Source organism: Gopherus evgoodei, chromosome 7 (assembly GCF_007399415.2).
Source record: "Gopherus evgoodei ecotype Sinaloan lineage chromosome 7, rGopEvg1_v1.p, whole genome shotgun sequence".
Taxonomy (NCBI): domain Eukaryota; kingdom Metazoa; phylum Chordata; order Testudines; family Testudinidae; genus Gopherus; species Gopherus evgoodei.
In genome coordinates, this window is record NC_044328.1 from 103,948,198 (window position 1) to 103,973,662 (window position 25,465).

Genomic DNA, 25,465 nt, shown 5'->3' on the forward strand with positions numbered 1-25,465 from the left:
CACCTTTAAATTGCTCCAGCCCTGTCCCCCTTCAGCGGACGAAAGGGGCTAGGGGTTTTACTCCCGTTATGCCCTAGTTCCCCACTCGAACACAGGTCTCAGACCTCCCTGGTCCTGCATGGACTCAACCGGTTTGGGATAAGGTTGAAGTTCTGCATGGTATCCCTGGGAACCATTATTCCATCCTTGCCTCCTGGGGGCTACTATGCCGCCCTGGATAGGAAGGACGCGTACTTTCGCAATGCCATCTTCCCTCCGCACGGGAGATGCCTCCGCTTTATAGCCAGCGGTGAATACTCCCGGTTTACGGCCATAGTCGCCGCCTACCGTAGCTATGTCGGATATGCGTTTTTCCGTATTGGGACGATTCGCTTATCCGAGGAGACTCTGACACACAACCCACTCAGCCGTGGGCATCGTCACGGTCTTATTCACAGATCAAGGCCTGATGATTACTATAGAGCAATCCACTCTGGTTCCCACGCAGAGGTTGGGCTTCCTAGGGGCTATCTTGGTCTCCTACCTAGCCGGAGCCTGCTTATCGCAACTGCGGTTTTAGGCGATGGCATCAATCATCTGAGGTCTGAAGGCTTTCCCAACGACCTCAGCTCGTTCTTGTCTCAGTCTCCTGGGTCCATGGTTGCCCGCAAGTTTGTAACCAAACACGCCAAGCTCCGCCTCCGTCCTCTCCAAGTCCGGCCCACCTCGGCGTACCGCTTGGACAGGGAGCCAATGGTCATGGTAGTCACCGTTCCCTCGAACGCCTTAGGCTCCCTAGAGTGGTGGCTAACCCCCTCCTTGGTGTGGACAGGATGCGGTTTCATCCGCCCCAGCCCTCACTGCCCCTGACGGCGGACGCATCATCTCTCTGCTCGAGTGCTCATGGTCACCTCTGAGCTTAAGGCCTTCGGTCTTCTAGGGAGCTGGCATTCCTCATTAATGCCCCAAAAATCAGAGTAGTCCGCCTGGCATGCCAGGGGTTCCAGCGGCAGCTGCGAGGCCGTTGTATCTCGGTGTTTACAGCCAACACAATGGCCAGGTGCTTCATAAGCATTCAGGGGGGACATAGTCCTCCCCCCTTTTTTGTCAGGAGGCCATCCATTTCCGGGTCTTTTGCATGGCCCGCTCGATGGAGCTGGCGACGTCCTTTCTCCCAGGCGTTCGGAACGTCTTATCTCTTTGACTCAGCAGGTCTTTCCTGTCTTACGAGTCATCACTCTGCCCCATGTGAGGCGTCCCGCTTTCCGGAAGTGGAAATGGTTCCTCACACAGACCTGTTCGCTCACCGCGAGTGCAGGAAATGCCAGGTGTTCTGCTCCTTCCAAGGTCTCTCCTCGGAATCGATCTTGGACGCATTCCTGATACCGTGGAACGGCCAACTGCATTATGCCTTCCCGCTGTTCCCACTGGTTCGTTACGTCCTGCTCAAATTCCGCAGGGGCGGAGCGTGCGTCATCATGATCACTCCAGAGTGGTCCAGGCAGCACTGACATACCACGTTGCTCGGCCTGTCAGCCCAGACCTCATCACTCAGGGCAATGACAGGCTTCGTCACTCGGACCTGCAGCCTCTTCGCCTCACGGTGGCTCCTGCGTACCTGAGTTGGGGTGACAGGCAGCCTTCCACCTGGTCAACGTACCGAGCCAGGTGGAAGCGTTTCCTTTACAGCTGCAGTACGCTCGATCTTGCTCCTGCTGAGGTCTCGATCCCCTCTATTTGGCCTGCCTCTGGCCTTCAGCGGCAGGATCTGGCGGTATCATCGCTGAGGATACTCTCAGCAGCCGTCCCTACCTTCCAGCAGGCTAAGATGGACGTTCAGTGTCCCACGCTCTATGGGTTCGAGGTCCCTCAAGGGCTTGGAGCGCTTGCACCCTCGGGTGCGCCGCCCAGCCCCGCCCTGGGGCCTCAACCTAGTCTTGGCCAGACGGGTCTCTGAGATCAGAGCTCTTACGAAGGTTCCACAAAGACAAGGTGCAGTTGTGACCGCACCCGGCTTTCCTCCCTAAGGTGTTTTGGCCTTTCATGTTACCCACAGCTCAACGCAATGGGCATAACCGTTGCACTCCTTGGACATCTGTGGAGTGCTCGCATTATGTTGTGCTGACAGAATCATTTCCTAAGGTGCCCCAGCTCTGCCCCGGTAGCGGGCCAAAGGGAGGGCTTGCTTGTTTTCCTCTCAGAGGATCTCATCTTGGGTGATGGCGGACATCCCCACTTGTTCTGATTTGGCTCATTTTTCCCCAAGCCACATCACCGTGCATTCTACCAGGGCTCAGGCTTCATCTGCCGCCTTGCTGGCTCGTGTTTCTACCCACGAGACCTGTCGCGAAGCTCCATTGGTCCTCGGTCCTTACCTTTGCTTCGCAGTATGCCCTGGTTCAGCAGTCAAGAGAGGCTGTAGCCTCTGGCTCGGCAGTTTTATTCTGCCACATTTCACTCCGACCCCACCGCCTTTGTAAGGCTTGGGATTCACCTAACTGGAATGGATATGAGCAATCACTCGAAGAAGAAAAGACGGTTACTCACCTTTGTAACTGTTGTTCTTCGAGATGTGTTGCTCATATCCATTCCGCACCCGCCCTCCTTCCCCACTGTCGGAGTAGCCGGCAAGAAGGAACTGAGGAGCGGGTGGGCCGGCAGGAGTATATATGGAGCGCCATGGTGGCGCCACTCTAGGGGGCGACCTGCCGGCCCACTGAGTTGCTAGGGTAAAAGTTTTCCGACGAATGTGCACGCGCGGCGCGTACACCTAACTGGAATGGATATGAGCAACACATCTCGAAGAACAACAGTTACAAAGGTGAGTAACCGTCTTTTTCTGAAGCCCAATGCAGCCCTTAGGCCAAAAATTTTGCCCACCCCTGCTCTATCCAATCTCCTCTGTTCTCTTTGTATTTCTTTCTCTTTTTGTTTTCATCTTTTGTAGAAGGCCCCTTATCTATGCTAACTTATCTCATTCCATGCTAACAGAAATGCTTATTCCAAATGGAGGAAGCATAATCCAATAATAACATCAGGAGATCTTCAAAATCAATGAGTTTGTAGCATTAGAATGGTTGGCAACACTGCCACATAGAATTTGACTACTGCTGCTGCTTTACCATCTGTCCCTCCTCTGTCAGTCCAAAGTGAGAATATATTTACTTGACTGGAGAAAATGCCTAGATGCTTTTTAAATTCCTGCTACTCCAACTAACAAACTATGACTTTATCAACTTAAATGGATGCAAAGTTGAGTTAGGGGTGTAGGTATGTGTATTTATAAATATACAGGTATATTTATTGTGTTTGTGTACGCTCTGAAAGCTTAATTTATTTGCAGCAGAGATGTGGATCATAAGCCTGAAAAATGTGTGTATGGTGTGTAGTTAAAATGCAGTTATGTTCAGAAGAGAAATGTCTTAGTGTTCCACATTATGTTCCCTCAGTGATTTCTATATCAAATTTATATTTAAAAAGCATATTTTTAAATTGCTAGTGCTGCAAGGTCAACCTATGGGTTTTTTTATTATTTTTATTCTAGCAGGATCGGGGTAATTTGGATGGAAATTTTGATTTTTGATGGCAACACAGCTGATTGGGAATGACTCAGTTTAGGACTTCTGCAGCTTGTGTGAATGGTAGCAACAATGTGATTTTATGGTGAATTAACACAAATTTGACTATTGTACTCTTTTATTATTCTCTGGTGTGGTTCAGTTTCAAAGTGATTTGCAGCAGATTCTATGTGTTGGCCCTTTGACAGAGGTTGTATTTTTTGACATTTCGAAATGGAAAGTGGTGATAATGCAGTAACGGTTGGCCCATACCAGTTGCTCATAAGGAGAAAGAAGGCCCAGTCCCAGTCCCAGTTCTTGCTCTCCCTAAATACAAGGAAAAAGATCTAGTATCATTATGGGTGACCAACTTATCAAAGGGAGTCAAAATGGGGGAGGTGGTGGTGGGGGGATGAAGAAAGGGCCATCAGAGCTGAAACATTGCAGAGCATGCTCCTTTTCAAGGGTGTTTGGCACAGCTCCCACTCCACTGACCATCTCCCTAGGGACACTGAAGGAATTCTGATTTGCTCTCTTCATTCACCTCCCACCCCTGTATACAGGTTGTGGTCCAAATGCAATAGTATAGACTAGTCTTTACATTATACAGCACCTTTCATTCTGAATGGTCCCCAAACACTTCATAACTGGTACGCAAAACTGCACCACTGAAATCTTGCCATATTTGGGATGGAGCACAGATACACCTCACACTGCACAACATTGATAGGGGGAGAATTTTGGTCAAGAACATTAAGATAAATTTCTGACTTACAAAAGTAATCGAGGGATCTTTAGTATCACCACAGACAAGACAGTGCCTTGGATTTTAAAGCATCAGCCAAAAGACCCATAAGCAAGCAGTAAACTGCATGGTGCTCAGTGTGTCTGTCTCAGAAAGATGAAGAACTGAGCAGAGCTGGCCAGAATCTTGAGGCATGTCAAACCCAAGGCTTAGTCTATTTTCCAACCTTTTAGGCTTCTGGAATACAAGTAGAGAAATGTTCTTATTTTCCCTTTACTGTGTGAGATCAGGTACATTCTAAAATCTCTCGACTAATTTACGAACCTATCTAGTCCTATTTGCTTTGTAGAGAGGAGTATGAGAATCAACATAAACAAAGTGACTGTTAAATATGTCTGCAGTCTGATGTTGCAGGATGCAAAAGCAACATGATACCTTGCTAATATGAGACATTTTAAATATTAGGAATGATTGTTGAGTATCTCTGTATTGCATTTTAATAAATACTGATGCTGTCATTTGAACAAGAGCTTTCTAAGTGAGTTTAAATAGTAAATATATAAAAAAGATGCTGCTGCTTTGAAAATCTAGTCTGAATGTCATTACCATGTTCATTTCAGAATGCAAAGGTTACAGTAGAAGATAGTTTATATTTATTAGATTAACTGACTTTTAAGTACAACAGGATTTCCCCCGCCTCCTCTGCCCATGTCAGTAACTGAAGGCTCCTTGTCTGTTCCAATAAAAGTAGAAATCACTAGTGCCACCTATTGGTGAAAATGTGGAATTGCATAAATCTTGTTAATTTGCATACCACTAGAGTGCAGTGAGGTCAGGAAGGAGGGTTTAATGGGACAAATAGCTAGTCACTTTGTTCTGTTGTTTAATTTGATTATTTCCTGTTGAGATATAATTTTTAAATAGAAACTCTTTTGCTATTGGACATTTATATTTGAATGTCAACATTAATCACCGTATCACATGCAAAGCACTAGGTGGACACTGCGTGCAGACAAAACTTCCTGCAATCCCTACATTACTGTTTTAAGTCAGAGTAACGTGTTCACAAACACATTTTAAAAGCATCAGAGTCAGGTAAGAATTTTAGTCTCTGAATACAAACAAGCCCTGATTAAGGTATGTCCAATTAACTGAAAGTCCAACTTAACTAAAGGTGGGTTATGTTCCCCCAACCTGTGTGGGCCCAGTTCCATAACAGAGCTGAATAAAAGAACCTTTTGGTCTGAAGATTTCTCCTAGCCCAGTGTAATCAGGAGAGGAGACGGAAACTCTACCCTCCAAAACCTACCCTTCAAGCAGGGTATGCACCTCCTTATCAGCAAATAGTGGTTAGTGGGGAGAGACATCCAAGGATCTCCAGGTATGTCCAATAATGCCCCCTTTCTGCTGGAGGTACATCGAGAGTGCTGAAGCAATTGCTGCACGTGCCCAGCGCCAAGGTTGGGAACAAACCAAGATTAAGGAGCTTCACTACTACAAGTCTCTTGGTTGAGGATTTTGTTTTCCCTTTACATAGCAAGCCAAACTGTTTCCTTAAGAACATGGCCTTGAGACAGCCAGTTTTTATCTTCTTTTGGTGTACAGTAGAAGTCAGAGTTACGAATACCTCGTTAATGGCGGTTGTTCATCACTCTGAACAAATCGTTATGGTTCTTTCAAAAGTTTACAACTGAACATTGACTTAATACAGCTTTGAAGTGTTACTATGCAGAAGAAATGCTGCTTTCCCTTTATTTTTTTAGTAGTTTATGTTTAACACAGTACTGAACTGTATTTGCTTTTTTTGTGTGTCCCTCTGCTGCTGCCTGATTGTGTACTTCCAGTTCCAAATTAGGTGTGTGATTGACTGGTCAGTTCATAACTCTGATTGTTCATAACTCTTGAGGTTTTACTGTATATGTAAAAGAGAAGACTTGTGTATCTTGTCCTAAGGGACAGATTCTGCCACTCATGGACATATTAATTAGTAGTTTACTTCTCAAATACAACTTTTCAAAACAATAACAATAGTCAGGCATCAAGTTACTGCTCAGATTCAGTGAGGATGACAGAATCTGGCCCAAATCTTTGGATGCTGCAATGATTTTCCCATTACAAAGAAGCAAAAGTTAAAAAGAGAAGGGTAGATACTTCTTACCTGGTGCTACGCTGATTAATTTCTTTATACAGTATATTATCTTTCTATAGGCATGTGGTATTTAAAGTTCTACGGAATCTGTCATTCAAGTATCACATAATAACAAGCCACATTTAGCAGGTGTATTTAATTCCGTAGTAGTTGATGTCAGAGCACAAGGACACAATGAGTATTGGGTTGCTCACTATTCTTTGCCATGGAAATAAAAATAGACTAAAGTTTTGCAAAGCTGGAAACATTATTCTGTAGTGTCAGTGTTGCAGTGCACAAGGAAAAGTCATATTGACTTGTGACAACTATTTTTTAATATATCCTTTTTATACTTATCCATTGATATATAGTGGTAATGATAGAAATAAATTCTTAGGTGAAAGATTTCATGTAAATGAACGTTTTGTAATGGCTTACTAGAATAAAGCAAATCCATTAATACAATTTATTTATATTAAAACTATTGATTGTTTTAAAGTATTTTCAGGACTACTTTGAATATATGTTTGCTTGTTTACAATATAAAGTTGAAAAGAATCAAGCCATTTTATAAATTAAAAGTAGGAGAATGAAACTAATTTTCTGGTAAAGGTAGCCTAGCAACAGCTCTTTTCTCTGACAATTTCATTGCATATTCCCTGTCTCACAACAGCACTATATTATGCAAACATATAATATGATTTTCGCACCTTTAAATAAATCATTCCATATAAAAACTGAACAAGGGCATTTTCCCTTTCAAATATTTAACTTTTCAACGAGGATCTTTTAATAACTTAGATTAGAGAAAATGCAATTAATAAATAAATAAAGTAAAAGAGGCTACTGTTTAAAAATCCCAACAGATCAGCTCATAAACATGCTCCATCATTTTATTGCCAAACCTTTGTTAGCCACTACTTTTTCTCTACGGTCTCCTAATCAGTCACCTTCAGAATTATACTTTCAGTGCTAAATCACTGCTTCCTATATTTTATGCTAACCTGGTGCTTTGTGGTGGTAGTCACCCAGAGGTAGGCAAGTCTACTTGAAATCATGGACAGGTCATGTTTTTGTTTGATTCTTTCATAGACCTCCCAGCCTCACCTCACCCCTTTGCTCACTTTCTATTTTCACATGCTCATCATTTATACAATGTCATTACAATGGTTCAAAATTAAAGAAAGTCAGTTAAAGGATATAAAATCCCTTAGATAATTTGAATAACCCCACCTAGTAGATGTTGATCTTTTAGCCAGATCCCCTCTGTCATAAACAACTAAGAAGGAGATGGCAGCAGCTGTATTTGAAGCTTAAGTTTCAAGCCTGGTGCACACCATGATTTTGGGACACTTTAAAGGGGCCTGATTTTAGTGAACATTGACTCTCTAAAAACCATGCCCCTTTCAGGTGTCACAAGTTGGACACTCAAAAATGGAGGCATTCGAAATTGAGAGTCACCTTTGAAAGTGACAGTCTTTATGGTGCTGGTCACGTGTATTCAAACTTCTATGTTCAGGTCTTTGTGAATAAATCAGCACATAAAGACTTATACATGGAAATCAAACTCTGATTACATGTCAGCTGTCCAAGACTATCTAAGACTCTTGGTTAACCAGGCTTCAGGTAAGTAAGGTTTGACTGTATTGCGATATGGGAATATTCCAGGTTACCTGTTAGTATTTAGCTACCCATTGTTAGGTTTATGAAAAATTCTCTTCTTCAGTCAGTTATCGCAGGACTCAGTTAGACTCAGGACTCAGTTAGACTCAGTCAATGACATTTTAATGCCTTGGGTTCAGATTTTTAAAAGTATGTGGCATATGCATGTGCCTGTAAGCATATGTTTTGGGAATTTTGCAAATGAAAAGTCTCAGCACAAACTTTTACAGATATGAGCCTTGTAAATTAAACCATTAACTTCAAAGGTTAACACTCTGTAAGTACCAGTTACCTTTAGGAATGAACTATATTGTAAATGCCTCACACATAGTCAAGTATTTCCTCCATTCTATTGCACTTTGGAATATTAAATTAAAGTATTAGATAGGATAAAGCGTCTATTAATTGTTCATAAAATATTGTGTACTCTTCAGATTACCCACTGTTTTACCTGCCACTACTTTGAATGTGACTACAGCCGTGCTTAAAAGGAATAACCCCACCTATAAAAAGTTCTCTCTTAGTAGTAGTGTTTAAGGGAAAACAAACATGCCATTGCAATGAAATACCATTCAAAGGTTCTAAGTTTCTAAAATATATGCTTTTCTCATAGTCAAGACAGCAATTTACTTAATCTTTATTCCAGTTTGTAAGCCTCTGAACATATAATCAGTAGTACTGCTTAGGAAATCCCTTGCACTGTCCCTGCATGCTTTAGTGGAAAACACAGTTAGTTTATATTTTCCCAAAGGGTCTAATACATTTTTCATATTCTCTTCATATTCATAAATCTAATATTGAAATGCATATTAATAGCTTCAGTAAAAAGCAGAATGTACATTCAGTGTTCAAGGCATTTGCATGCATACACTCTCAGTTCACTTCATCATTTAGAAATGATGCCTTTATCTGATAGCACAGTTCTTGAGGAGTATATTTATCTGTTAATGTAATCATAATTTCAGAATGTAAGTGCCATGGTTGCATAATCCATCTATTTAATTCTATAGCACTCATCACCTAGAATCCAAGTGCTGCACAGGTAAAGTAGATCTGTATGATGATATGTATAGTGAACTTCAAAGAGGATTTTGCTTCTCACTCTTGGCCAGTTGTGTTAGGCTGTTCATTTTGAAAAGTGTGGCTGACATGGGAAAGTTTAGCAGATGTGTGGATCTAGTAGTGTGCTCTAGTAGCAGATTCTAGAGGTTTTTTGCGAAAGGATGTTGCTGCCAACCAAATAATTCCTTGATTACATTACATGGCAGAGAATCTGGACTGGTTTTATGAAATTAAGATAATGCTGCCTTGGTTTGAATTTTAAGCAATTTGTTGTTTGTTTCCCTGCAGTTATGAGGATAATAAATAAATTCATCATAAATTAAATACTGTGGATTAGCTAGTTTATCCCCTTCCTTGAAAAACCTTTTACTTCCAAAAATGCACAGGATTTGCAGATTCTCATTCCCTCCTTGAAGCGAGAATGGCAGTCTTGATTAAGAAACTCAGCTTGCAATATCACAAAGGCAAGAAGTCCATGGAAAACTCAGGCCCCAAATCTGTCAATCCCTCTCTAATCATGCAGAGTTGACCACAGGCTCAACCCCTGTTGGTAACATGCTGTAGTTATGTACTTTGCTCTCACTGAATCATCTGTCCCTTTCTCCTTGATGGGTCAATGTACAGTTGCCAATTTTGGTTGGTTGTATTCCTGGAGATTTCATCACATGACATAATCTTTAAAGATTAATCTTCAATTCCCGGAGACTCCAGGTCAATCCTGGATGGTTGGCAAACCTAGGTCAATGCCACATCTAGGTGATTATTGTTGCTGGCTGCCTTACCAGGGGAACATGCAGTCATATTTCAGGTAACACACAACCAGAAAATAACAAGAATCTTGTGTGAATGTTATTAATATGACCTTTCCAGCCCTGTTTTGCAGATCACAAAGATTCAAATAAGCATACTTTTTCAATGCTGAACTAAAGGGAGCCTCTGCGCTTTTGTCATCTGGCCAGCAGCAAATAGGAAGTTATTATTATTCAAACAATGGTGTCTTATTTTCTTAATGTTGCGAATGAAAGATACACTATGTATAATGTAGTTAAGCTGCCTACTTTGAAAAAACAAGGAGGGGCGTCCTCTCTCTGATTGGAAGTGGGATCACTTGGGGTTAATGAAGTTTAAAGTTTTATTATCGTTCTGACAGTTTTGGATGGAAAGACAGCACTCAGTACTCGTGTTTCTCTCCATCTGTTTAACCATTAATGGGCTTTTTCTGTAGAGAACAAAGTGAAATCTGTGTGGTTTTATCTCCTATTCTAAATTGGGAACAAATTTGCAAGTAGGACCACTTTCTTCATCTCCATTTTCCATGTATTGATTCTGAAAACTAAGTGACAAGGTGACCCCTATTTGAAAGATAAGAATAGTACAATCCATTTCTTTTAGCTGTCTTTCCAAATGGCAGACAGTGAACAAGCTATCCTGATGTTTTTAGGAATAAAGGGGCTCTTCCAGAGTTTACGGGGGAAACACTGTGTTTATAGAAATACTCTATATTGCATTGTTGAAACTATTTGTCATTATTTCAGCAGCAGATGTCCATATCTTTACAAATTAAGGCCATTTCTGTAGGGAATCCCTGGATTCAGCAGTATACAATGAGCAGCTAAAAATAATCTATAAGGCGTTTGAAAATTATCCCTTATGAACTGCAGTGGTTGTGAAAGATAATTTGTGGTTCTCACAGAATACTCAGCAAATTGTGTCTTTCATCTGAATTTTATTTTTACAGATAAACATTACATTTTTCATATTGCAAAATTGTAAGTTTGCATTTGTTAATTTAAATGATTGGCTCTGTATTTTTCTCTGTTGAGAGTCTGTTGAGATTTAAAACCGTTAATAAACATTATCATCTTAAATGGCTGTTTGTGGCAATAGTGGGCTGAATTTATAAATGTATTCAATTTTATCAAAGCATAATGTGATGTTTCTGCATTTTTTTAACATACAGCATATTAGAATGTGCATGACACATTTAGTATGGGTTGGCCTACTCCAGTCATACAAAGAAATGCATTAATGGAAGTAAGAAATATCTTGCTTTATGGCAGTATTTCACGTGGAATTAAGGCCTGAAAATGCCAAAAGCAGCTTAAAGATAACCTAGAAAAAATTTTAAAATCATTTTTGTGTCTTTTTTTGTTTCTTTAGGAAGAGAGTCTAAAAGGTTTTGGTAGGTTGGTTTGGGTTTTTTTAAGGAGTGAGCAGAGGGTATTTGTACTTGAAGTGCCATAGCTGAGTCCCAGGTTACTGGGAGCAGTGTCATTGAAATCCTGACTCCACTGAAGTCAGTTGGAGCTTTAGCATTTTTCACATTTGCATCTGCGGTCTAATTGCATGGGTGTGCTGGGCTCTAAATTTGGGTTGTGTGTATATGTCCACCAGCTCCATTGTAATTCCCACAGGTAAAAGGCCTTTGAATTTGGTTTGGCACTGAGGCTTTTGATTTAGTGCACAGATGGTAAAATTCCATCCAATACCCTTGCGTCACTACCCTAGTTAAAAAAAAATTCCTTTTTTTGGAGGGGAAGGGGTTACAAAATGCTAATTCTGAAAATAAAATTCAGGCTAGAAAATTTAGACATATATATTATAATACTATATTTAAATGGTGCAGTGAACTTCCTAGCCAAATATTTTATTTGAAAAAATGTTTCTGCAGTTTAAGAATATCCTTTCCCTTCTGGTTCTCTGGTGTTGAGGATTTTGTGGCTGCAACATCCTCTTACAGCAAACTTTTTGTTTCTGGATCCCTCTTCTAGGATTGATCCTACAGGGAGTCTAATCAGACAGAAGAGAAAGAATAACAATATACAAACACACAATTGTATTGGCAAAAACAGTGAGTCCTTGTGGCACCTTAGAGACTAACACATTTTTTTGGACATAAGCTTTCGTGGGCTAAACCCCACTTCATCAGATGCATGGAGTGGAAAATACAGTAGGCAGGTATAAATACACAGCACATGAAAAGATGGGAGTTGCCTTACCAAGTGAGGGGTCAGTGCTAACAAGCCAATTCAATTAAGGTGGAAGTGGGCTATTCTCAACAGTTGACAAGGAGTGAATTCCAGGGCAGGAAAAACCACTTTTGTAGTGCTAATGAGGCCAGTGTAATCATGATGGCCCACAGTATTTCAACAATTTCCACCCCACCATCAACCTCAGCGTGGACCAGTCCACACAAGAGATCCACTTCCTGGACACTACAGTGCAAAAAAGCGATGGTCACATAAACACCACCCTATACCAAAAACCTAATGACCGCTATACTTACCTACATGCCTCTAGCTTTTATCCAGACTACATCACACGATCCATTGTCTACAGCCAAACTCTTAAGATACAACCGCATTTGCCTCAATCCCTCAGATAGAGACAAACACCTACAGGATCTCTATCAAGCATTCTTAAAACTACAGTACCCACATGGTGAAGTGAAGAAACAGATTGATAGAGCCAGAAGGGTATCCAGAAGTCCCTACTATAGGACAGGCCCAACAAAGAAAGTAACAGAATGCCACTAACCGTCACCTACAGCCCCCAACTAAAACCTCTCCAGTGCATCATCAAGAATCTACAACCTATCACTGGGAGACAAGCCAGTCCTCCTTTATGGACAGCCCCCCAACCTGAAGCAAATACTCACCAGCAACTACACACCACACAACAAAAACGCTAACCCAGGAACCAATCCCTGCAACAAACTCTGTTGCCAACTCTGTCCACATAGCTATTCAAGGGACACCATCATAGGACCTAACCACATCAGCTACACCATCAGGGGCTCGTTCACCTGCATGTCTGCTAATGTGATATATGCCATCATTTGCCAGCAATGCCCCTCTGCCATGTACATTGGCCAAACCAGTCAGACTCTATGCAAAAGAATAAATGGACACAAATCAGACATAAAGAAGTATAACATTAAAAAATCAGTAGGAGAACACTTCAATCTACCTGGACACTCAATAACAGACTTAAAAGTGGCAATTCTTCAACAACAAAACTTCAGAAATAGACTCCAGTGAGAAACTGCGGAACTGGAATTAATTTGCAAACTGAACACCATCAAATTAGGCCTGAATAAAGACTGGGAGTGGATGGGTCACTACAAAATCTAATTTCCCTCTGCTGATACTTACACCTTCTTGTCAACTGCTTGAAATGGGCCACCTTGATTACATTGGCCTCATTAGCACTACAAAGGTGATTTTTCCTCCCTTGGTATTCACCCCTTATTGTCAACTGTTGAGAATAGCCCACTTCCACCTTAATTGAATTGGCTCATTAGCACTGATCTCCAACTTGGTAAGGCAACTCCAATCTTTTCATTTGCTGTGTATTTATACCTGCCTACTATGTTTTCCACTCCATGCATCTGATGAAGTGGGTTTTAGCCCATGAAAGCTTACGCCCCAAAAAATTTGTTAGTCTCTAAGGTGCCACAAGGACTCCTTGTTGTTTTTGCTGATGCAGACTAACACAGCTACCACTCTGAAACCTGACAATTGTATTGGTTTCAGTACCAAATCCATTATTTTATTCCTCTTATGAGAGTTGCCAAATGGAAGTTTTATGAATTAAGACCATCAGAAGTGTCTGTGGTGGTTGTGTATTACTTCCTTAACAAAGGACTAAGTGTTTATATGTTTATATTTTATTTTTTGCTTCTGTCAGTACCCTTTCTCAAATCCTCATATCAGAATGCCACGGTAGTCTCATGTTAACTATTCCTCCTTCACTTCCATCTTGCCCACTCCTCTTTACTGTTCCCCAAGTAAGAAAAGAAAGATATTTCTGTCTCTGGATGTGGCCTAGAAGTGAACTGCTATAGCTAATTATGGATTTTCCATCTCATAAACTACATCATGGATGCAATATTAAAATGGTTTATCTAGTAGAGCAGGTCGAATAGTGGAAAAAATGTGCTTGCAAAAAATTTATTTTGAAAAAATTGTTGGGTCAGTTATTTCCGGTAAATAATTTGGCCAGTTCTACTACTATCTAGTATGACCTGTACTTTGAGGTTACTATTCTGCCATATATTCCTTAGGTACATACTAGGCAAGCTTTACCAAGCCACTTAAAATTGCTTTGCATTTTCCATTCCAGAAATCTCACTTGTGATGGCTTGTGACTGTCTGTAATTGCCATGTATTGTACTAATGTTACACATCGACTAGTTCATGGAGAATTGAATATTTTAAAGTGGTTACATGAAGATTTAATTAATCTTAAACTCACATCTTCATGTAATACTTCAGAAGGTATGCATGCGCAAAACATAAATAATATATTTATTTCCTCTATTTAATCTCTCAACATAAATTGCTTCTCAGGAATGAATGTCTATTTTACAGAAACTGTTTTAATGTGAAAAATCAAAATACAGGAGTAACAAGTAAATCAATCCTAGTTGACACTAAGCTTCTGATTGAAACGAGAAGTCTTACTTGAGTGAAACCAAAGACCAAAAGTAACTTAAGCCAAGGAACTATCAAATGGCTCTTTTTCTTCAGGACTCCCCTGTGCTGTTACTGGGGCCAAGTGTTCTCTGTGGTATTTAGCAGTAATTGCAGCATAGGCGCAACCATACACAGCAGCTGCCAACATCATTAGACACACGATTCCACAGACAACTCCAGTTATTACTACAGTGGCGATTGCATGACGCAAACTAACTGGCCTTGGCTTCGGTTTAGGTTCACAGTCTGAATGGCTACTTTCTCCATTTTCATTGTGATGAGTATGCTTCAGAGAACTTCTGTGCTCAGAGCTATGGTGATGAATATTAGCCAGATGAACATGAGCCACTGTGGGAGGGCATGTCCCGTACATCTCATAAGGAACTTTGAGGAGGTCCTTTCCCTTCCGATTTTCTGGTGTTGAGCATATAATGCCATCACTTATTCCTCCTGAAAAGAACATATTAAAATCTTGAGCTCTTTGGCTTTCTGAATTTTCTGTATGTAAAAACTAAATGAAGCCCAATGGAATTTATAAACTGCTTCATTTTTCTACTTTTAAAGAATTTACAGCCATATATTATTTTGTGTATATTTCCAATTAGTTAAACACTAGGATTATAACACTTTTATATACTCAAATAAGCAATTACTTGTAACCAGTAATAAATTAGGAGTAAATTTACCTGTACTTTATCAATGTTTATAGTAAAATAAAACAACCTCAACCACCCCCCCTCCACCGTGCACACACATCCAGTAATATAAAAATAGGCAGGTATAAAGCCATAAATGAAAAAAGAGATATTGTTACTAGGTACATTCTTACCACTACTTTTTTAATAAACATAAATGGAAACAATATGTCTTCTGTAAACATTTCCTGTTAGCATTCACAGTAGGGATGGTTCTGGCACTATGTGCTAACATTTGCCATGAAGCAAATTGTGAAAATAAAATACTCTATATGCCCTGATTTTTTCTGCATAGTTTATACAAGCATGATACCATTCACATTACATGCCAAAACCAATATTTTCCATACAAAAGTTAGAAAAATAAAGCAGTTGAAATTTCTAATTTCAAACTTGTCCTTACAGCACATCCTGTGTATTTTATTATAGATGCATAGATTTTAAGACCAGAAGGGATCATTCTGATCATCTAGTCTGACCTGCACATCACAGGCCATACAACCTCAACCATCCACTCCTGTAATAGATCCATAACTTCTGGCTGAGTTACTGAAGTCCTCAAATCATGATTTAAAGATTCCAAGTTACAGAGAATCCACCATCTACACTAGTTAAACCTGCAAGTGACACATGCCCCATGCAGCCTTTAGGGCTTGTTCCTGCTCTCTGCTGAATGGGTGAATTTGGTGTGGGGGGAATGGAGTAAGGAGCCTTTTCACTCCTGCTCAAGCAGTGGGGCAGGATCAGTCCCTAGTGCATTAGAGCATATATGTATCAGAGTTCAGCTCCCTTACCATCCCATGTATCATGGCCCCATAGCCACTGGTTAGGGCTAGAACCATAGTATATTTTCATGTTTGCGTAATTCAAAAGTAACTGAATCAAGTCAGTTCAAATTTCCTCTCCCATTGTGGCCAGACATGGAAATTTTAATCTTAAAAAGAAATTGTTTTAGAAGGTGGTGAGTTAAGATGCGCCCAAACCAAATTCCTAAGGCCACCTTCCCCACAAATACTGGTCATGTTCCAAGATGAATCAGAGCCTAGCAGCTGAATCCCTGATCTGTAACAGGTCAAACCAAAAGCCTGGATCCAAAGACTTCCAAACATGGACATTTTCAGTGTAGATATGGCTGAAGATCCAAATTCTGCAGCTCTGATCTTTCCATGGTTATGAGTGACTGAAAGGGTATGTTGGAATGGAAAACTAGAATTCTACCTTGACTAAAACATTCTCTATAATTAAGTATATGCAACAAGAATCAATTGCTTGAGTTGCCTTCAGTTCAAGAAATATTTTATTCTTCTTCAAGTGATGGTCCCATCTGTATTCCACTGGGAGTTATGTGCAAGCGCCTGGAGCTTTTCAAAGTAGTTATGTCCATCGGTCCATGCATGCACACTTGCACTGCCTCATGATTTCACCCAAGATGATAAAGGGGGGGCAGACCGACCACATCTTTAGTACCTTCTCACCACTGTGTGGTCCAAATCAGAGCTTCTGCTGTCCTCTTGTCCTTAGTGATGCATTTTCCAAACTTTTTAGGAAAAAAACTGTTTTTATTTTCATATTTAGGATTCTTCAGTTTTTTGTAGTGATTTTATTCTTTTTAGAAGTTTTGTAGATTTAAGAGCTGGAGATGTCACTTCAGTGGTTAACTGCCAAACAATCCCCAACTCACTCTACCCCCTACAGCATCTAGGTCTCTGTACCATATTTAGTCAAGATTTTTGCTGTTTCTGTAGTAATTTTCTTGTTTCTAAAACTTTGGTATGATTAAGGACTTGGGATGGTGCTTCTGCATTTTCTGCCAAACTATCCCCCTGTCCAGTAACCGGTACTAGGTATTGGATTATGCCAAAGAGGCCAGGATTCAAAGTTGGTGCTTTCTGCCCTTGCTTGTTTTCCCTCAGTGATGAGTACAGCCTGTACTGTTTGGGGGAAGCCCACACCGTGTCCAGATGCAGTATCTGCCTCTCCTTCCCTGCTCATTCATGGAAAGGCATAGTCTTCAATCTTAAAAAGCACCTCATGTGAGTCAATATGGGGCTGCAGTCAGATCCTGGTCAGGAACCCCCACCCATACATTGGTCTGAACAATCCAAGAGTGTGTCTTCTACCATCGACCGTCAGTTCAGAACCTAGTCGTGAGTCATGGGAACATGCACATAAGCATGACAGTATGTCTTTCTCCAGGTCTAAGAAAGATGCTGTGCTGTCCACAACTTCCGGCCACGGAGCAGCACCACGTTCCAAGGCCCACAAGAGCAACTGAAAGTTGCTCACCAGACCCACTAGTTCCAGACCCACATACACCTCCTGCATCGGCATCATTGGTCGAGAGATGGATCCCTTTACTGGCCCCAGTTCTATCCATACACTGGGAGCTGTTGATTCAAAGAGACTTGAAAATCCTCCTGGACCTCATCAACTGTCCTGGAAAGGATGAGGTCTCCATGTGTTCCAGAACTCTTGCCTACTAAGAGAGCCCCATCCACTGTCTTGAATCTGCCACCTTCTGGCTGAATTCCTACAATACATCCTGTTCCATTGGCACCACCATTTGCACAGGACTCTGGTTCTCTGAGTTTGATGATCCAGATGTTACTCATGGTCGGCTGACCGTTCTGAAGACATACCTATCAGAAGGTCCCAATGGCATCATGGCAATAATCTATCTTAGCTCAGCCCCGGAGCCACTGATCCTCGATCCCTTGGGCACTACTGCTGCAACAGCAGGATCAACCAGGTTGGTCATATTGGAGCACATCATTCCAGTTCTACCATCTGTGAGCCTCCACAGAAATGCCCAAAGGCCCACAGATCCCATCCACATGTTTTGACAATGAAATCATCTGCACAACACACCCAATCTTTGCTGAGCGATATTTCTGAGTGCAACTAGAGAGCCATCAACCACTTTGCACCCCAATGGTCTGACCAGCCATCCCTTTTGGGTGCCATTTCAAACTTTCTGCCAGCATGGAGAGCGATAACAGCAGACAAAGTGGGTCCTGGGTGTCATTCGACATGGCTATACCATGAGTTGGTGACTCTGCCTCTTCCACATCCCCTGTGCTGATCCCATGCCAGGGATCACACAACAGTATTCTTACCCTAGAGATGGACTCCCTTCTGCAGAGAGGCACAGTGGAGCCTTTCAAGTATACAGACTGTTTTCTAGTACACAAGAAGGGGAGATTAGACCAGTCTTGGATCTCAGATGCCTCAACTGTTCCATTCGCTAGCCAAAGTTCTTCATGGTCACTGAACCAACTACACTTTTCCTCCCTTACCACTCTTGTCATGTGTCCTTCAGAAACTGCAGTTGGAAAGGGCGATGGTCATCCCGATTGCTCCATTCTGGGCTTGTCAGTTCTGGTTTCCTCTTCTTCTCCACCCTCTCCCACTCCTGAAATTTCTGGGAGTGCTCACAGAACATAGCAACAGAATCTGGCACCCCAGTCCATGGACGCTTCACCGGACAGCTTGGTTTTTGGGTGGATGTCTCCGCTAGCACAGGAGTGTTCGTTGGCAGTATGAGATGTCCTCTCCAATGGCAGAAAGAACTCTATGAGACAATCCTACCAAGCCAAAAGGGTGCGTTTCACTTCTTGGGCCCAACAGACAGGTCTTTCCTCTTTCCTCTGAGGCTCTGGGCATCCCAATGCTCTTAGATCAGTGGTTCTCCCGCTTATTCCGGTTCCCTTCTTTATGTCTGTAGGCATTTACCACCCCCTCCTCCCCTCCAAATATATATACCCTTCAGCTCTCTTTGGCCCTTCAGCATTAGCTGTCCATCTCAGAGAGCCAGCAGGCATTTCCCTCTGCTTCTCCCAGCCTTCAGCTCTCTCTGATCATAGCTGTTAGGCCAGGGGAAACTTGTAGGTGACCTCCTGAGTGCCTTCATACCTTCTGCTTTCACCAGCAGACCTCACTGCTCAATGAGGGAATTTTCACTGCTCTGCTGTTAGGGGCATCCCCTCCTCTGAGTGCTCTTTATTCTCAGAACTCTTTCTTCGTTTCTAAATTCTATCAGTGTTCTGGACTCTCAGTTCTGAACTCTCATTTATAACTCCCTGCAGCCAGCCCCATGCACCTTGTTACATCAAGCTAGGATGCACTTGACTGGAACACAAGCGTTGAGCCCAGTTTCATTTAAGGGGCCAACTACGCTGTTACAGGAACATAAGTCATTTTCGTTAGTATAAGTTACAGAAGAATAATACTAGAGAAATATTAGAGTACAGAATATCTAGACTTCTTCCAACACTGGCTGTTAAAATGGGTTTGTGTGTTGCATTTCACTTCGTTTTTTGCAATTTGGACAAATTTGTGTAAAGCAAAGGTGAGACAAGAAAAAAAATCACTGAATTGCCAAACAATGGCTGTGTTTCTGAGATAAACTAAAGAAGCTGTGCTGCTGTCATAGTAATTAAGATAATCTGATATGCTTATCTTGGATCATTACCTTCTGCTGCATACAGAATTCATAACCCCTGCTAAAATTTGTTCTGGGGAATAGGTTCAGGAAAATTTAACAAAAGCCTGGAGGCTGAAAGAAATAACTTAATATTTTAAAGGTCTAGAAAGTAGTATGATTTTAACCTCAGGAGAGAGAGCCCTTAGGAGACTAATTTTTATCAGTTAAATTACAGACCCACTCTTTCAACTCAGCCCATTAACTATTTTGATAAATTGCACATATCACTGGCTTAAAAGCTTGTTTAATTTTATTTATCATTTTCTATAACTAATACCTCTTCCACCTGTTACCTAGCCAAATATTAGGCATCATGTATTGATGGAACTTAATTAAATGTACATGTTTTAACATAGATCCAGTGGACCAGATCCTTATCTGTGCCAGTGCTGCTTCTAGAACAGATGACTCTGGAGATGCTATTACACCATCATTCCAACTTCTCACTCCTAGAATGCCTGGGCACGATGCCTCCAGCACAATTTAGAACAGCCTCAAGTCCACTTTAAGTTGTGCCCAGCTGGAATGGTTTAACTTGTGCTAGAGATTCCCCTTATGCTAACCATTTCCTTCAGGTAGACAATAAATGCTGACTTCCATGCATGCGCTGGGCATGCTAAGGAACTGGCCCAATGATCTGGCCACAGGATAAAAAGAGAGATACTGTAAAAATAAATATGTCTCTTCTCATGGCAGTAATTCCTGAAATAAAAATAAAATGTTGAGGTATGTGTGCAATTTAGTGATTACTTGTGGTATACTCTATTTGTCAGCGGGTGACTGGATAGTAGCAAGAATTTTGTGGTGAAACATTTGGAGACTTGACTATTGGTTACCAATTCACTAATTGGACATATAAATTGTCCACTTCTATAAATTTCATGTTAACAAGGAAGTGTGCATATGAACTTTAAACATTTCTAGTAACCAACATGTGAGGTTTTTAAGGCTATTCTTGCAAGGTTTAAAGTTATTCTTGCACAAACTCACTTAAACGTTAATTAGAAGGAGAAATAAGGAATGGAAATTAGTTGATTAGTTCCATAGTAAGTCTTCTGTTTGTTGAATGATTAAAGCAACTCTATTTAGGCACAACAAAGGACAATCTGTCATGGGTTATTTCCTTTCATTCTCATCTCTTCAGCCTTCCACCCTTCTGTGCACAAACCAAATCTCATCTTCAAGATTCCTGCCCATGTAACTATGAGTGAAGGCCATCAATGGATACTGAATAGCAACAGTGTTACAGAGGGCAAACAGAAGACACAGAGCGTCTTCACATGAGCTGTTGCATTGTACCATGTCAATATTATGACCTACATACAGATAGGAAACCAAGGAAATATTTGTATCACATTCATGCATCAACATTTATTTTAGAGGAAATAAGATTGTCTTGTTCTTTTGATTTCTCAAAAATCTGAGTAGCTCCCACAGCAATCAGGGCCAGATCTTCCTTTAATGTTTAATACCTTTCACTGCCTACACTGCATATAAAACAGATACATTTAAAACAAAAACCAAACATTTTAGAATTATAAATGATTTTTTTCTTTTATCTAAATCATCTTGGATTCTAAAGCTGCTCAGAACAAAGCATTGCAATGCCATTCAAAAGCAGAGCGAGACAACTTCTGACTTGCAAAAAACAGAGTTAAGTCTTATTCTCTTTTTATGTAGAATAACTAATGGATTTATAAATGGAAGAGATTAAACGCAGGTGGAGATATGGCCAAACAACTTTGTGCTGCTTTTAAACTACATAGAAAGTTCATTTTTTCTTTACCACGGCATTGTGTATTTCTGTATTATAAGTTTTAGCCCAGTGGTCAGGGCATTCAGCTGAAGTGGGGCAGACCCAGGCTCAAGTCCCTACTAGAATGAATAATAATTTGTACAAAAGGAAGCAGCTTCACCAGGAGACACTCAGAGAGACCTCTCCAGACTAGCCAATAGCCTGGTAGGCACTAACCTCGGAGGGTTCAAATCCCTGTTCCAAAGTGGGGATTCAGACCTGGTCTCCCACATCCTAGGTGAGTGTCCTAAGTACTGAGCAAAAAGTTATAAGGTGGGCGCTGGCATCACAAGCATTACCTCTACTTCTTCTTTCTTTTTTTTTAATTGAGCCTAATTAAAAAGTCTGGAAACAAAATGCTTTGGGTCAAACTACGTTTCCTTTGATTCACCGATATTTATTTAAAATTTTGGATTCAGTTTAATCCAAATTGAGTTTATGTTCTTGAACTTCCAGCAGTCTTAAAAATCAGTTATTTGCCGAACTCTAGTCCAGAGCAGAGAAAGAGAGTTAAATATGTGCTTAAGTGCATTCTGGTATCAAAGCCATGGTAGCTCAGACAGGTCGAGTATATGTTAAGCCATTTTCTTTGCATTTTATCTAATAGAGAAAATTACTTACCTCTGTATAAAAAGCTCTCTAGCCACAGTTTAAGGCCAATGACATGACAAGTGCATTGCCATGGATTATTCTTGAAAAGAACAACTTTCAGATTTGGGAGGGATTCCAGCAGAATTCTGTCCAGTCTTTGAAGCTTGTTATACTTAACAGACAATAAAGTTATATTCCCTGTATTATTTCCTAGAGTTTCAGGCAAATTTAATATACTGTTGGAGGACAAATCCAGTTCTTTTAATTGAGGGAGGGAACTGAAAGTCTTGTTTTCTAGGTAATGAATCAAGTTCTTGGTTAGGTTTAGAACCTGTAGGTATCGTAGTCCTTGGAAAGCACCCGATGACAAATTTGAAACAGAATTATTAGACAAGTCTAAAATTTTGAGCAAAGGGATTTCACTGAATGCATTTTCATTGATTCTCCAAATATGGTTATTCTGCAACTGTAATATTAGAGTTTCAGGTGGTACGTGGGAGGGAATTTCAACAAGTCCTTGATTCCTGCAGTCCACTGTCTTTGAAGTTTGATGACATAGGCACTTTTCGGGGCATCCACATACCATATGCATTAGTACAATGATACTTGAAACCAAAAGCAAGTCACCTGCACAAGAAGTAAAAGAAGTGATAATGTTGTGAAACTAATTTATAATCAGTGTGTTTTGGTAATACAAACATTGGTAGAATAGAGAAAAGATGTACATTTTGGTAATGGACAATAATGCACATTTGTTTCACAGTTTGGTACATCAGAATAGTATGAATCAGCCCTAGATAAAATTTTGGAAACCTCATATAATGTAGACTAAAGACAATTTTTCTCCAGTTTCAAACTGAGCTACTTTCCATGGCTTTATCCTAAATGCAGATAACTTTTAGCAAGCTTAGCCATCAGCCCCTTGCAATAAAAATATGATGGATTTCTAGCTGCTGCGTACCCATAGGAATGAAACACTTCCATATAGTTCCCAAGGATATTAAATTGTAATGTTTATCTTTCTATGGTGATAGTGATTCTGAGCCACTGTATGTTAAAGTTGCAAGCACAGTCCCTGTTTACTTACTGTTTTGATTGCATGTTGCACCTTAAAGAATTAAGCTTGTGTTCTTTTAGAGAAAACAATAATCTTCAAAGGCTTCACTACAGAGAATTCAACAACAGTTTCCAGTGAGCCACATTTTTTTAAGGTCTGTTCTTTAAAATATGCACCCATATTTATGCTTATTAATTGAAATTCCCTTATCTGAATGCCAGCTGTACTTTCTAAAGATTTGAACATCTAGCCACTAAGCAAACATTTGTCAAGTACAGTTGTTAAAATGATAAATGAGGTCACAGGAGTACTCAATGATATTAAATATTTAAAATTATTATCTACTCCCATGGATCCAGTTGGCTTTGACTGAAATAATAATATCTTGTACCTGTCATATGTGGTTAACGCTATTCCTTTAAAAACATCATGCTGCCTAAAGTTATGTTTATATGCATTCAATGGAATAATAAAGATATATTGGGGAGTCTTGGCTGCTGATCCCATATGAATTATTTTGGCTCCAGAGAATCAGAGCAATAGGAGGATAAATCCCTTTTAACATTGTATTTGTGATGCATCGAATCATTAATATTAACTATTATTTCAAAGTAGAAGAGCTTCTAGTCAATTACTATTTAAAAGCCTTAGAAAATAAAGGGTACAGTGCATTAATGAGTAACAGGGAACACTATCTTAAAAGAACAACAGAATGAGATTTCAGTATTCAACGTATTAAATCTGTAAATGAAAGGTTTGGATTTTTGTGACTAAATTTACCTGGCAAACACTTATTTATTAACATTCTAAATGAAATTGTATTTGGAAATGTTGCTACAATGCCTGAATTCTGTGTTCAAGAAACGTATTCTGTAGCATTATGCCGTTCTGCAACTGTTAGCTTCAGAAACAAGAAAAACAACTTAAACAATAACTTCCACTGTAAAGTTAAAAATAGACACTGGTTGGCAAAGACAATATTTCTTTACAAAGCACTTCACTGAAAAGGAAATTATAGCTCACCTTTCATGGTGGTTCTCTCGTTGTCCTGCTTGCAGAAGGTCTAAAAAGTAAATTATAGTTCACCTTTCATATTGGTTCTCTCGTTGTCCTGCTTGCAGAAGGTTTAGTCCAAGTTTAGTTAGAACAATAATTTACACTATATTACAACTTGAAGTGTATGTCAGGACTATGAACTAATCCAGTTTCCTTTATACCTTCATTTTAGGAAACTGTAGTTTACAAAGGAGCTTTAACTATTTGTTCTAGTAACTCCATCGGCTTTGATTGTTGTTGCATTCATTTTTTCCCCTCAATAACACTTTTTTTTTTTTACAGTCCACCTATTACTCTCAGAGTTTTTCTGTGCCTTTCTTATTCAGTCAGCTGGCCCTGCAAAGAATGTCTGTCAACTCAAACTGGACAGCTGTAGTATACAAATCATGACCTAATAGCCTACCCTTTTCTATTATTTAATCTGCTTCAGATCCAAGGCACGAAAATAAGGCTTCTTTTTTAAAATCCAATGTAGTTTCTGAATTCTGTGGGATTATTAGCGATGCTGTATCAATTCCTCAAGATCCAATGACTCTGAACATGGATTCTAGTTTTCCTGGTTTGTGATTTGGAGGCAATGGAGTGTGTAATAATACTAGGAATAGGCCAGCATGTTGATGACATGGTTTTGACAGTGCAGTTGTTTGCTCTTCTGGGGCTTATTCTTCTGACATCCATAGGGATTAGCTGTGCTGACAGGATTTTGTTGCATGGGAACACAGTACTGGTGAGAATGGCAAACATATTTGTATGGATACTAAAAATATTGGACTGCTTTTTTCGCAAATGCGTTGACACTTTAAGTGACATTTGATTGAAAACTCATATTTCGCATGGTAATATATTGACTTATTTCACTGTTAACTTCTTTAGAAATAAAATAACACTTCACACTGTAGCATTTACAATAGTAAAAGGGCTAATGGTGTATGACTGCCATGGAATTAAAGCTGTGATAAGGTGTTCAAAGGAATGTGAAATCTGGTATAATTAGCTCCTTTAAGGTCACATGCTCACTTTTATACATCTGTTAGCTTTGTCATAAAGAGGGGCCTTGAAACTGCACCATCTGAAAATGTCAAATCTCTCCAAATGCTGACCATACAACGTAACATTGTTAGGACCAAATTCTGCCTTTGGATGCACATGAACAGCCTGCAGTGAACTCAGCTACTAGT

The 25,465-nt window shown here is 40.3% G+C and overlaps 2 protein-coding genes across 8 annotated transcripts in view; one reads left to right on the forward strand and one right to left on the reverse strand.

Annotated features, from left to right (window-relative positions):
- CACNA2D3 (calcium voltage-gated channel auxiliary subunit alpha2delta 3) overlaps positions 1-25,465 on the forward strand; it is an 828,400-nt gene that overhangs the window by 698,638 nt on the left and 104,297 nt on the right. The gene's annotated exons all lie outside the window — the stretch shown is intronic.
- On the reverse strand, positions 14,494-24,855 carry LRTM1 (leucine rich repeats and transmembrane domains 1). The gene is made up of 3 exons (XM_030569379.1): positions 24,255-24,855; positions 22,205-22,801; positions 14,494-15,060 (listed from the first exon to the last, which is right to left on the reverse strand). The coding sequence occupies exons 1-3, from the start codon at positions 24,259-24,261 to the stop codon at positions 14,627-14,629; spliced, it is 1,038 nt and encodes a 345-aa protein (XP_030425239.1). The 5' UTR covers positions 24,262-24,855; the 3' UTR covers positions 14,494-14,626.